The sequence below is a fragment of the Ornithorhynchus anatinus genome, chromosome 13 (assembly GCF_004115215.2).
Source record: "Ornithorhynchus anatinus isolate Pmale09 chromosome 13, mOrnAna1.pri.v4, whole genome shotgun sequence".
NCBI classification, from domain to species: Eukaryota; Metazoa; Chordata; class Mammalia; order Monotremata; family Ornithorhynchidae; genus Ornithorhynchus; species Ornithorhynchus anatinus.
Window position 1 is genome coordinate 12,092,930 of NC_041740.1, and position 14,492 is coordinate 12,107,421.

At 42.8% G+C, this 14,492-nt stretch overlaps 1 protein-coding gene across 1 annotated transcript in view; it reads right to left on the bottom strand.

The window, feature by feature from the left end:
- Positions 1–3,901: 3,901 nt before the first annotated feature.
- Positions 3,902–14,492, bottom strand: part of CCNY (cyclin Y) — a 129,779-nt gene continuing 119,188 nt past the window's right edge. Inside the window, exons 9-10 of the mRNA XM_029077800.2 lie at positions 9,782–9,944; positions 3,902–6,800 (exon numbers count right to left, since the gene is read on the bottom strand). Of these exons, the coding sequence (XP_028933633.1) occupies positions 6,684–6,800; positions 9,782–9,944 (280 nt within the window). The 3' untranslated portion in view covers positions 3,902–6,683. The remainder of the gene's footprint in view (positions 6,801–9,781; positions 9,945–14,492) is intronic.

Consider the following 14,492-nt stretch of genomic DNA (forward strand, 5'->3'; position numbering starts at 1 on the left):
CTGACAGCAAGGAGAGCCTGACAAATAATTTTAGAGCAGAGGTCTGAGAGTCAGGAGAGCTGGGCTCTAATCCTGGCTCCACCACTTGCCTACTGTGTGGTTCTGAGCAAGTACCAATAATTATCTGGGCCTCCATTTCTTCTTTTTAATTGTATTTGTTAAGCACTTACTATGTGCCAGCCATTGTACTAAGCACTGGGGTAGACAAGCTAATCAGGTTAGACACAGTCCATGTCCCATATGGGACTCACAGTCTTAATCCCCATTCTACAGATGAGGTGTCTGAAGTACAAGGAAGTTAAGTGACTTGCCCAAGGTCATCCAACAGACAAGTGGAAGAACCCTGGTCCTTCTAATGTCCAGGCCTGTGCTCTATCCATTAGGCCATGTTACTTCATCTGCTTAAAAAAAAAAAATCTGTACCACCTTCCCCTTATCCTGTGAGTCTCATGTGGGATAGGGACTGTGTTCAAATTTGTACCTATCCCAGCATCTGGCATGTAGTAAGTGCTTAATATATAAAACAGCTGATATTATTCTTATCGTTATTATCAATAATGAAAGCTCTTGCTCCTGCTTCTGGAGCCATTCTTGCCAGACTGGACTTGAGCAAGAGGGTGCCAGTGCAGCATTTCTTCTTTCCCATTTGCAAGCTCCTCTGCTAGACTGAAAAATTTCTTGAGGGCAGTCTTCTTACTCTATTGTACTGCCCCAAGCACTTAATAGAGTGCTCTGCAAACAGTAATCCTCAATAAATACCCATGATTAACTGATTCTCACAAACAGTGGCATCATCCAAAACTTAAGGAGGTCCAAAGGTACGGATATCATTTCTGGATCTGAGGCATCAGAAAACCCAAGAGGCTAAGCCATACCTTCAGGTTCTCCACTGATGCTTGCGAAGACCAGTCCCTTTGCCGTCAGAGTTGAATCCATCTCGACTGCACACCTGCCCCGGGCCTGGCTCACCCAAGAGAGAGACACACACAATGTCGACAATGTATTTCCATGTGAGACTGTGGGACGAATGTTTAGAATACTTGATTCTTAGGGGAGCAGTCTCGTTCCATTGCTGTCAGTGGGAGAGATGGCTGAAAGGACCTGTCAGATCCTGGACGCACTGGTTGTTCAAGTTTGATCAGCCCTGGAGCTAGTTGAATTTACACATGTAGTTTTTTTCTAAAAGGCTGTCACCCCCAAATTAATCCTCCCTTGCACCTTTATGCAGCTCTATGATTGATAGTGATAGTGATTGAACTCTTTCTCCACCCCCATTCCCGCCTGTGTTCACTCTTCACTCCAAGTCCACCCTTCAGCTCTCTCTTCCAATGACATCCTGCCTGATGTGCGCATTAAGCAGCCGGCATTGGTGAATGCTGATTCTGCCCCTAAACAAAGCCCATTTTACCCACATTAGCTGAGAGTGCTTGTGATGCAAAACGCTGGCTAAGGAGGCTTTCAGTCCAAGTTTCGTCTTCAGAAACCTCAGGCTTATTTTCTATTGGGGGAGAATCTGTAATCAGTTCATAAACGGGTAGTAGTGAACCTCATTCTCATTAGTGGCGAGAGTTGTAGTGGCAGTCATGGAGACAGGTTCTTTTAGGTAGCTGTCCAATCATGCTTTCCCTTGAAAATTTACCACCTACCACAGTAATTCTCGTAATATAAAGAAGCCAATCACGTTTTTCATAATACTAGGGGCAGTGATCCCAAGGGTGCCCCTCTCTCCTCTCCCAAGTGCTTAGTACAGTGCTTTGCAAACAGTAAGCACTCAATAAATACAGCTGAATGAGTGAATAAATGAATCCCGGCTAAATCCACACAGAAATGGAACCCACCTTGAGAATATCTTGGCTGAAGGAGAAAAGGACTAAGGTGGCCCTTTATGGACCGGGGCCAGGAGGAATCTCTAGGTCCTAAGTAGTCATAGGGAAGTGAGGCTGGGGTAGACAGGGGAAGGAGAGTATAACAGAGACAGAAAACCCCACCAATATGCCCACTCCTATGAACTTGCTGTGGATTTCGCTCTCTAGGCACAATTTACCACCAGCAGCAGGATTTAAAACTATCTAAATGTTACTGGCTTCTTAAACGTCATTCATACTCCTCCTCCCATTACAGATGCTGTGAGAAAGGTCAATTTGCAAAACTGCCTTCTCCTCCAGGATTATGCCAAAGGAGAGGCGCACCCATAGTTAGGTTTCCCACTGAGGTTTGGGGCAGAGAGCCTCTCCCTGCCTCCCAGCAGCCAAAAGTTGAACTGCGAGACTAAGAGTAGCCACTCCTAAGCGAACTAGTTTTCAACTGGGAAGTGACATTAGCAGGTAGCTTGGAGGCAGGAAGATGGAGTTTCAGGAGGCTCACCTGCATAGAGCACAGCACCCTAGAAAGGGCAGCAGGAGACGAGGAGAATGAGGGATGAGGGAGTCTGATGGTGAAGTCTTGTAGCTGACGGCCAAGAGCTGAGGTGGCCAGAAGCGACGAGAAGCACCTGCAGGCTTTGGTGTTGAGAAGTGTGACGCATGCTGCTTCCCCATCTAGACTGTAAGCTCGCTGTGGGCAGGAAATGTGTCTGTTTATTGTAATACTATTCTCTCCCAAGCACTTAGTACAATGCTCTGCACCCAGTAAGCACAATAAATTATGGGACTTGCTGATTGCTTAACTATGTGCCAAGCATTGTTCTAAGGACAGGGGTATATAAGTTAATCAGGTTGGACACAGTCCCTGTCCCACATGGGGCTCACACTTTTATTCCCCATTTTACAGATGAGGTAACTGAGGCTCAGAGAAGTTAAGTGACTTAACCAAGGTCACACAGCAGACGTGACAGAACAGGATTAGAACGCAGGTCCTTCCGACTCCCAGGCCCCTGCTCTATCCATTAAGCCACGCTGCTTCTCAATACGATTGACTGATTTACTGCAGAGATTAGGGCAAATCTTCGGAGAGGAGACAGACCAGTAATCAGCAGGGAGAGTAGTGCAGGAATTCAGATGAGACTTCACAAAGGTTTCTACCAGAGCAGAGCGGAGCTATCAGAGTGTGAAGACAAAGGCAAAGACCTGGAATACTTGGGAGGCAGAATGGAAGTTAAGGGGGACTAAAGAGAGAAAAAATGGAGTCCAACATAATGTGGAGGTTGTGCAGCAAGGAAGGGAGAGGGAGGCAGTACCTGTCCATTAGTTACCTTTCAGGCTGGCTGTGAAAGGATTAATGAGCAAGTGCCCACTGATTTCTCAGAAGAAAAGTCCAAAATGAGCACAAGACGGTGTATTAATTTAGCAAAAACAAAATATTAACCAAGATCCAGTGCCATCGAACACATCGAGAGGTCATGGGGGGGCAGGGGCCAGGGAGCAGGGAAAAGAGAGAGAGGAGAGAGAAAAACAAAGAAGAGGTTAAAAGGAACAAGTCATTTTTCACTATTAATACCACTTTCACACCACTTCATGGCAGCAGCCACTCATACAGCCAGCTGGTCACCATATCTTCACCACCAAGAGAGATTTCAGAGTGCAGGGCATCCACACATATGGAGAAGAAAATTGCTGCAAGAGACACATCCCAACAGAGAGAACCTGGAAGGCGCAGGTCACATGACATCTTTAGATAATGTATTAAAACAAGCCTGGTTTTGGAGGAAAAAGGAGGATTACACAAAGATACTATCTAGCTGTGGGTTCCAACTTGGTTTAAAAAAATAAAACCCTTCAACCATGACTGCCCAGCCTCCATTATTTTAGACAGAATCTAACTACAACCAGGTTAAAACACTGAATTCAGATCTAGTTTGTGCTGGTGACCACCTCCTCTCTTTATTCTGCAAGGGAATTTTCTTTCATTAGTGACGGAACCCTTCATTCAAAGGTGGTTTCAAAAACTCCACTAAGACAGGGTGTTCCTAAATAGTAATCCAGCTTTAATTGTATGGTATTGAATCACCTTACAAACAAATTACAGTCACTAGAGTTATCAGTAGGAACTGTACTTTTTTTTTTTTTGGCAAACTTAGAACAAACCAGAACAAAAAGCAAGTCATCATGTAGAAAAAAAAAACGGAACTGGAAACAACAAAAAAACCCCTATCCAACTACATGTCAAGTGATTTATACTGCAAAATGAAAACTAAAAAAAAAAACAAACCTACATTTATCATAGATTCAAAAAAAACCTTAGTGCAAGAAACATAACTGAGTAAATCACAGAATTTGTACTAATTAAAGAATATGGAAAAAAATCTATACAGAGGTAGAGTGCAGTGCACAAGGCTAAAACAATATTCAATAGTCTAAACAAGACTGAGCCAGGTGTGACGGAATCCACTTTAAATTTTAAGTATCAGACTGTATGTACATACATACAATAAATAGACTATACAATCTTTAAAGTAGTTTAATAAACTCCACAAAATTATAGCTGATGCATTGAGATATTTACATAATTCAACGTTCATATCTCTCATTCAAATAAAGGAATAAAACTAATATTTCTGCTATAGAGATAACAGAATGTTTTTCCTGAAGTGGATCGATAAAATAAGACAATTTACAAAATGGCCAAACCTAATTCATGTTTGAGAGGTATTCAAATCCCAGAAGCTAAGAAAATATGTCCTTTTTAAAGGATATATACTTGGGAATATACTGTGTTGATTTCTACATTTTTTAAAATATTCTAAATCAAAACTATTTTTATAGAGAGATGTCAACTTGAGCATTCAGGATTAGAGTGCACTAGCACACTGCAATAGAGAAAGAACTGATATTTTTCTTAAGACCAATCTGTGAAAAATGAAATTTAGGCAATAACCTGTTTTTTTGTTTGTCTGTTTTTACAGGCTTCACAAGTGCCTCTAGAATGGGAATAGAAATTTCAGTTCAGCATTATAACGCCAAAGGAGAACTTTAACCCTTTGAATGCCTTTATTGCCAAGGCCTATTTTACTGTGAGTGGAGAATAAGTTCATGAGGTTATGGGGCTTGGGATCTGATCCTGGGACAGCCAAAGAGTGAAAAAAATTAATTTAAGACCCTTACATTTCTCTAGCCAGTACAGAGAAAAGGTGAAATGCAGGAAGCCTACTGTCATTCACTTTACAACAATACATATAAAGGGAAAAACCCAGACAACTCTTTCATCAGGAAACAGTTTAGCTGTATCCAAGAAAACGTGCAAAAAATACTTCACTGAATTGGATATATGGATGTTTTCAGATCAAATTTACCCTTTGATGAAGATATATTATTTGATATAAAATATTCTTATCTATCCCAGAAGGAAAAACAGGTAGAGTCAGGAAATGAAAAAAGTACAATTCTAATTCATGAAGCATGAACCTTCTTCACAGTTTGAATTTTTTTAAAACTTCTCTGAGCACCCACAATGAAAAATGCAAGTTGAGTTCTTTTTAAATTCAATCTACCTGTGAAAAATACCTCAGCATGATTAACATTCTGCTTTTCAATGACCTTCAATGGAACAGCCCAACATATTCCCCCCTTCCTTTTTTTTTTGGGAAATTTTATTGGATTTTATACAAACAGACTTCACTTGGATTTAAAGTAAACATATAAAAATCAAGGCTATTGCTTGCAACAATGGACCTAAAGGTGAAAAAATCAAGGAGCAGGGCCAATCAGAAAATGTTCTCATGAAGTGAACTCAGGGAAACCTCAAATTCTATGAGAAAAATCCCCACCAGATGATAATCTCTGCTGAAAGTCTTCCTCTCGGTCCACACAATCGGGATATTTTTACAACCATATCCCTATCTGTCCCAGAAAACAAAAAATGGCTCCAAGAACATGGAAAGGCCCGGCACCCACGTGTGTTACTATAAATTAGATAAAAGGAGTGAGAAGGACAACAGAGGATTACGTGATTTCCTTTGATACTTTTGGTTCAGCACTATGGGCAGGTTCAATTTTGTTGTAGTTGAAAGAAAGGAGAATAAAGATACAGGCTACAGAAATATAACATATGCGTAATATTTATGAAGAGTAATGCTAATAAGACAGGTCATGGAGAAAACTGCAGGGAGAAATGACCAAAAATATTTACTCGGGTGTTTGGGCTTCTGTAGCTACAGAACTGTGTATTCACTGCTCTGCAGGACCAAAAAAAAAAAATCCCCCCCCAAAACAAAACCTCCCAAACCCAAGAAGCAGCAAGAAGGAATGCAAAAAACTGAACAGAAAATACTGAGCAGAATAACTTAAGATGTTTAAGATGTAACACTGCCAATCTGAATCCTTAGGGCACATCCAAATCGTTCTCTTCTATTTTGTTTTCAGGTCAGATTATCTCTCCAAGAGCACAGTGTCTGAAAAAAATGGCAGAGTCGCTTCAATCATTCTTTCTGCCGCTACACCATTCTCTTTCCCTTTCCTTCTTTCTTCCTCCAGCGTGAGAGTCACCGTTTCCTCACCAAAGGAATGCTGGTAGTGACGCTGGGAAAAAATGCCTGGGATTATGATTTCCACAATACTGACTTCTCTTTCCATTAAAATGTTGCTTTCTGTGTGCCACACGCTGGGAGGCAGTGTGAAGGCAGCTTGACGGAGCTAAGAATACAAAATAAAAAACCCAAAACCGAGAGTCTCATTTTTTTCCCCCCAAACCAAGAGAGAAAGTGGATGGATGAAAACAGTTGTTCTGTAAGAATATCTTACATGCTGCTGTTAGGAGATGATGGCTGGAGACCACCGAATCACAGTCAGATTGTCAGCACTAGCTGACCGTTTCCTTGCAGATTTTCTGAAGTCCTTATACTTATCTTCACAAAGACGAGAGATGGCCTGGGGAAGGAGGGGAGAAAGAAGAAAACATGAGCTTTTGCAGCCAACACAACTCTGACTTCACCTTAAACCACAGGAAGGTCTAAATCCAGGAGGCCCTGGCTAAACCAGGCCTTTGATATGGGGATTATTTGTTTTCAGGAAACAACCTTGATCACCCCAACACAAAGAAGAGAAGACTGCAGGTTTGCATCATTATTATCGTGATCATGACCAAGAAACCCAATTGATTAAGCACAATTTTTAAAGCCCTTAAATCAGACTGGTGCTTCTACGTTATCTTGTTGGATGAAACGTTATTTCTTAGGTATCTGCGGTTGGTTGCGTTTTGTGATCCAAACACTCAAGTTATATTTGACTAAACTCATTGCAATAGGAAATGATAGTGGTATCTGTGAACACCCTACATTTCCCACAGAAGCTGAAAATATGTTTAACCAGGTTTTGTGTCCAAAGAGATACAAGGGGAGGGTGGTTACCTCCTTAAAGAAAAGTGCCCTGACTAATCCTTTATTGCAACCTTAGATCTTGGTAATGTGCTTCATTTCTTTCTAACCCAATTATATCTATATAATACTATGCCCCTGAAATAGAGCATATGAAGCATCAGAGAGTCCAAGATTAAGTTTCTGTATCCACTTGCATAATTGATCTTTTCCTCTGATTTCTAAATGGGAATTGGGTTTGACATTATGGTGGCCTAACCATCTCTTTGAGTTGGTGGATATGAGAACTTGTGGTCACGGGAAATTGTAGAAATGTGGACCTTGATAACTACACAGAGTGGAAGTGCTTAGTGAAACAGTGTAGTACAGTGGAAAGATCATGGGCTTGGGAGTCTCAGGACCTGTGTTCTAATCCCATATCCACCACTTATCTGCTGTGTGACCATGGGCAAGCCTGAAGCACTTCTCTGTGCCTCAATTACCTCATCTGCAAAATGGAGATTCATCATCTGTTCTCCCTCCTACTTAAACTGTGCGCCCCATGTAGGACCTGAGTATCTTGACTCCTCCCCAGCAGTTAGTTCAGTGCTTGACATATAGTGGTGCTTAACAAATACCACCAATATTACTACTATTAGCCTTCTAGGATGACTTCAGAGGAGTTCATACTAATGGTGGGAGAAGGAATACAGAACCCACTGTGGGCAGGGACTGTCTCTATTTGTTGATGAATTGTACTTCCCAAGCGCTTAGTACAGTGCTCTACCCACATTAAGTGCTCAATAAATACTACTGAATGAATGAAGAGCATTTTATGGTCTCTTTCACCAAGTGATTCTAGGAAATGAATATTCTTTTTCTGTGGTATTTGTTAAGTGCTTACTATGTGCCAGGCACTCTATCTTGCGCTGAGGTAGGCGCAAGATAATCGGGTTGGACACAGTCCCTGTCCCACCTAGGGCTCAGAGTCTTAATCCCCATTTTACAGATGAGGTTACTGAGGCACAGAAGTGAGTTGCTGAAGGTCACACAGCAAACAAGTGGCTGAGCTGGGATCTGAACCCAGGTCTTCTGGCTCCCAAGCCCCTGCTCTTTCCATAAGGCCACATTGCTTCTCTATTCATATTCACAACTATAAGGTTAGCAACCCTCTCTCCATGCCAACTGGGAGATTAAACTATCCAGCAGGAAGGAAAAAGGAGATTTGGGAAGGGAGTAGGAGGAGTTAAACCCATATATTATGGTCAGCTCATCCCTCCTACAGTCAATAATCAATAGTACTTACTGAGCATCTTCTCTGTGCAGAGAACTGTACTAAGCGTTTGGGAGAGTACACAGAGTTAGTAGACACAATCCCTGCCCTCAAAGCACTTCCAAACTAGTGAGGGATACAGCCACAAAAAACAGAAGAAGGAAAGGAGGACAAGGGACAGGAGTAAGTGCTGAAGTAACAGAATATGGAAGACTATAGGGAATATGTGGTGGCTAGAGGGAAGCTGTCCTTAAGGAGGGAAAATGAGGCTTCCCCACTGTCCAGATGCAGAACAACTTCCAAAATATGACTGACACTTTGGCACAAATTGTTCTTAAAGACCTCAAGGCCACACCCTCAGCAACTACAAACCACATTTACCATGGTCTCATCATTACATAAAAAAAATTTTAACAACATTTACTTTTTTCTTTCTCTTCTTGCCCTCTTCCTGATTGGTCTGGGATATACTGAGATGTCTTGGATCTTAGGTTGCTGAGACCTGAGACTTTTCTCCCTTCTCCCCATCCCACGGCTTCCTGTGGGCGTGCTGAGTGCGCTCTGTGTGCTTACTGACACGCCAATGAAAAGCTGACCTACATCAATCACTGAGGCTGACCTTCTCTGACTGCTGACGCACCAAGGGCGCCGTTTCCAAGCAGTGTGGTGACACTCCCGTGGGTGAGTGGATTTGTCTGAAACTGAGACAGACTGAAGGCTTTACTGATTTCAAGGCTGAATTCAAATGCTTATGGAATTGGAGCATCATACGTTTCAGCCTCTCTTCAACAGTCAGAGTACCCCATCAATGGGGCCACCACATATCTTGCTCCCTGTCAAATACTACTTGAGAAACTCCCAGGTCCAATTTATGGTCTTGGGCACTGAGTCCTTGTGGGCGGGGACCTTGTCTCTCAACTCTATCATATCCTCCCAAGCACTTTATACATAGGGGAAGTGCTCAAGCGGGCCTGGGAGTCAGAAGGACCTGGGTTCTAATCCCAGCTCCACTACTTGTTTGCTATGTGACCTTGGGCAACTCACTTTACTTCTCTGTGCCTCAGTTACCTCAACTGTAAAATGGGGATAAAGACTGTGAGCCCCATCTGGGACAGGGACTGTGTCCAAACTGATAAACCTGGATCTACCCTTGCACTTAGAACAGTGCTTGGCACACAATAAGTGACTAACAAGTACTATTATTATTATTTCCTCGTAAACATTTATTTCAGTGGCACCTGAAATAGCCTCCCGAAATGAACACATTGTAAACAGCACCTTACCTCGAGCTTATGGGCCCTTTCCCTGCTGAGGGGCTCCAAGGGAAAACTCAAGTTATTAGCTTCTGCCAGGGAACGCAGATCGAAATAATACTTGGCATAAACACTGGAAGGAACATTGATGTTGAACTGCAGCAATTCGAGAAACTGCCGCTCCAGTTCGTTCCTGCAGAAGGAAAGACAAAGACATCTCACTAGCTGCCACGGTAAACCTGTGACGTGCAGCAAGTCCTTCTGCTGAAGAATAAAAATGGCTTAACAAATTACTCTGGATGCACCCCAGAGCTCCAGCTTAACCACTGTCAAGGCTATGAAAATGGAATCCATTTGATCAGCGTCCTGAAGGATGAAGCTTGATTAATTGGGGTGGCCATGGAAAACTGCTTCAGGGTGATTCATTTTCCATTGACTCAATAACTGAAACAGCAGGCAGTCCCCGCACTCTTCATGAAAAGGCCAGATACACGCTCCACCGACAGGCCAGATACACGCTCCACCGACAGGCCAGATATGCTTGGATACCTGGTGGCACTTGGGCAATAATCAGGAGGTGTCAGCTGGTGCCTATTTGCAAATTACCCATCATGTAGCCTTTGTTCTCTTCATGCTGTTTCTTCACTGAGCTTTAAATATGAAATGCTTCAAACTGGAAAAACTGCACAGAATGGAATAAAAGTAAATACCCACTGCTCCTTTGACGGCTTACAGCACTGATGGATAATCTTCTTCTGGCACCTGGGTGTGAAGAATGCCAAACCTCTGGGAATGAGCTCTTCTTAAGGGCCCAGGGAGTCATGCTTTACAGAGAGTTGTGACTATGCATCTGAACTCCATGGACAACTAAACCCCAGCCCTGAGGCGTGGAATGCTTGAGGGTGTATGTCCCCAACTCTGGCCTATCTAGTAGGAGGAGGAACAGTATTTACTAAGGGGTCACTGTTTGCAGAGCACTGTACTAGGAAAGCTGCGAAAGCATAGAGGTGGGAATTACCTGACGCACTTTGAAAAACTCTATAGCAACACCTCTCGGCAAGTAGCGGGCTTTCCCCTTCACACCAGAAGAGCCCAGACATCATCAGGAATTTTGCTTCTTCTTTCTTGGGTAGTGAGCTATTTGAGGGCCAGGGAGTGGGTCTAATTCCCACTCTGTATTTCTTCCCAGCTCTTCAATACACTGCTGTGTATGGGGTAGTGGATAGAGCACGTGCCTGGGAGTCAGAAGGTCATCGGTTCTGATCCCGGCTCTGCCAATTGCTTGCTGTGTGCCTGTGGGCAAGTCACTTACTGTCTCTGTCCCTCAGTTTCCTCAACTGTAAAATGGGGATTAAATACTTTTGATTCCCATGTGGGACAGGGACTAGGTCCAACCTGAGTCATTTGAATCTACCCCAGTGCTTACAACAGCACTTTACACATAGTAAGCGCTTAACAAATACCATAATCATAATAATAATCTGCAGCTAGGTCCTATGCCGATAAAACATTCATCCTAAACACCTCACATTTAAGCCAAGTTTGTCTTGGTCTTTAAACATAGCTTTGGTCAAACATTTTTAAGAAAACAAAAGATTGATTTAATAAAAGCTTTGTTTCCTATTTTTAATAAAACCTTTTGGAAGTATGAAGGATATTCCTGGTTCAGTCCTACAAAAGGATCTCTTTTCACTTCAGTCTGTCTAATATATGGGGGAAGAGCACTGTACTATGACCTTGAGCGAATGCAATAAAGCTAACCTTAATTCCATTGTGTTTTGTCTCTGCAAAATGGCCCACAAATCAATACTATGGATTCTCCCATATGTCTTTAATTCTTTTTATCCTTGACCTTCCTTTTACTCTGCTTAAGAACTTTCAGATCACACTGCAAAACTTTCTTTTTGGTCTGTTTACCTAATGGACAGAATTTTTTCTTACGTGGGAATTTAAATGGTCATTTTCTGGACTGACTTCAGAAAAGCTAAGATGCCTCGGATGAAATTCTAATAAATATAATAAACAACTCTCAGGCTAACAATCTCAGCAATTTCAGTGCCTCAGAGTGAATTAAAAAAATGATTGTGTATTAATTTTTTGTATTTTGAAAAAAATACAAGAAACTTGAGGTCAAGTCATAAAATCCCTTCTCAGCTTCATTAGCACCTTATAAGAAGGAGAGAATTTTTGAGCAAACACATAACCACTACCTTCTAAACTGGAGCAATTTTTCTTTTTTAGAATCGCTACATAAAATTTATGAGTCGTATTTTCTACATTTCACTGCTCCATATTCCTTAAATACTAGGATTCTCTGGAGCCTTGAACCGGCCCCTTCAGAAGGACAATCAGCATTAGCACCCATTAATCTTTGCAATGCATTGGCTTCAATACACCAAGTGATAATATTTTCCTAGTCCTGTAATGAAATATTGCAGCAAAGGGATTTAAATGCAAAAGCAAATGTCTACAGTTGGCTTGATCTGGTGGGAGGAATCTGTCAAAAGTATTTCCCATGACCTTCTCTTGCTGTTTCTTCCTCTCTCCTCCCCTTTCCCTCATACCTCTGTCTCTCTCCTCTCCTTCCCCCAACTCTATTGCTCTATTCCCCTCCCACCACTCCTGGCTGAGCCCAACTAACTGCAGCTTAGCACCCTCTGCTGTCGGGCCCACGTTGGACTTCACCTCCACTGACCAAATCTCAGAAGGCCACTCAGAAAACTGCCGGACTCTGCAGGTCCTCCTATTTTATTTTCATGGTATTTGTTAATCACTATGTGCCAGGCACTGTACTAAGGCCTGGGTTACATAGAAGCTAATTAGGTTGGACACAATCCCTGTCCCACATGAGGCTCACAGTATTAATCCCCATGTAACAGATAAGGTCACTGAGGCACAGAAAAGTTAAGTAACCTACCCAAGGTCACACAGCAGTCAGTGGCAGAATCGGAATTAGAACCCAGGTCCGTCTGACTCACAGGTCCATGCTCCATCCACTAGGCCATGCTGGGTTGTTTTTGCTTTTTTAACCGTGAACCCATTATCAAAGCTGGAGCCCCCGGCTCCATGGTAGCTTGGGGGTCTCCATGTAGCCTGGGAGGGGGAGGAGGAGGCAGGCTGACTCATAGTTTCGCCTGAGAAACTCTGACTGAGCTTACACTGAATTTCACTTTTGGGGTTGGCCTGGAATAGGGCCCCAGAGTTCACACAGCCCCCAGAGTGAATCCTCAAAGAACCCTTAGCCTCGTGGCTCAGTGAATGGTTGTCACACAAATTTGGAAAGCTTTTTGTATTTTTCCACAGTACTTATGTACATAGCTATAATTTATGTATTTATATTAACGTCTGTCTCCACCTCTCGACTGTAAGCTCGTTCTGGGCAGGCAATGTTTCTGTTATACTTTTGTGTTGTGCTCTCCCAAGCGCTTAGTATGGTGTTCTGCAAGCAGGAAGTGCTCGATAAATACAACTGACTCACTGAATGGGGTCTTGAGCATTTAGACAACGTGGGGCTGTTCTTCAGGGGTGAATGGGAGGAATCACTGCCAAAGCTACATGCTCCCTCTGCTTCCAGCTAGCACCACGCAGGCAGGGAGTGAATAGTGTAAAAGGCAGAATTTAGCACCCTAGGATAGGGCCCAAAGCAAGGGTTGTTAACCATCTGCTTAAGTAACCTAAAACTGTCGATCAATCAACTGAGCATTTACTGTGTGCAGAGCACTGTACTAAACATTTGGGAGAGGACGATATAACAACAGTCACATTCCCTGCCCACAGTAAGCTTACGGTCTAGAGGGTCATGTCCATAGAGCCCATTAAAAATGCCTCAGTGTTTGTAAATACAGATGGCTGCCAGGCAGATGGAGGGTTCTGATCCTCAGCTCTGCCACTTGGCTGTATTGTGACCTTGGGCATGTCACTCATCTTCTCTCATCTACAAAATAGGTCTTCAAAACCTGTTCTCCCTCCGACTTAGACTGGGATCCACAGGTGGGACCTGGTTATCTGGTATCGTTCTCAGTAGTTAGCAACCCTAGCACCGGGGCAACAGGCCCTGAGACTCTGCTTCATGCAAAAACTCCCAAGGGAATAAAAACACAATTCAAACAGCCAAAAGATTGTTATTGTTTTTTACAACTCTCCTTAGTAACTCTGATATTGGTTAAGCGTTTACCACATTCCCAACAATCTGCTAAGCTCTGAGGTGTTATGGTACTATCCCCTGTAGCCTATATAAGCTCCTTGTAGGCAGGGAATCAAATCTGCTAATTCTTTTGTACTGTAGTTTATCCCAAGCGATTAGTATATCGCTCTACATATAGTAGGTGCTCAATAAATACCACTGCTAATTGATTGAATCAGATCAGATACAGTCCCTGTCCCAAATGGGGCTCACAATTGAAGGCGGTAGGGGGCAGCAGGTATTAAATCCCCATTTTGAGGAGGAAAGTGAGGCACAGAAAAGTGAAATGACTTGCCCAAGGTCATACAGTAGGAAAGTCGCAGAGTTGGGAGCAAAACCCAGATCTGATTCCCAGTTCTGTGCTCTTTCCATTAGGTCTCACCATTTCCTCTGGCTCACCGGCCTGTGCTCTATCCACTAAAGCACATGAAAGCAATTTTAAATCTACCCAAATTTTCGGGCAGGGTGAGTTTGAGCTAAATGATACAAACACAATTAACATACAAAAGTATGAAAGAAAGAAGTGAGTGTCACTCGTAAATGGAGACCGCAAGTGAT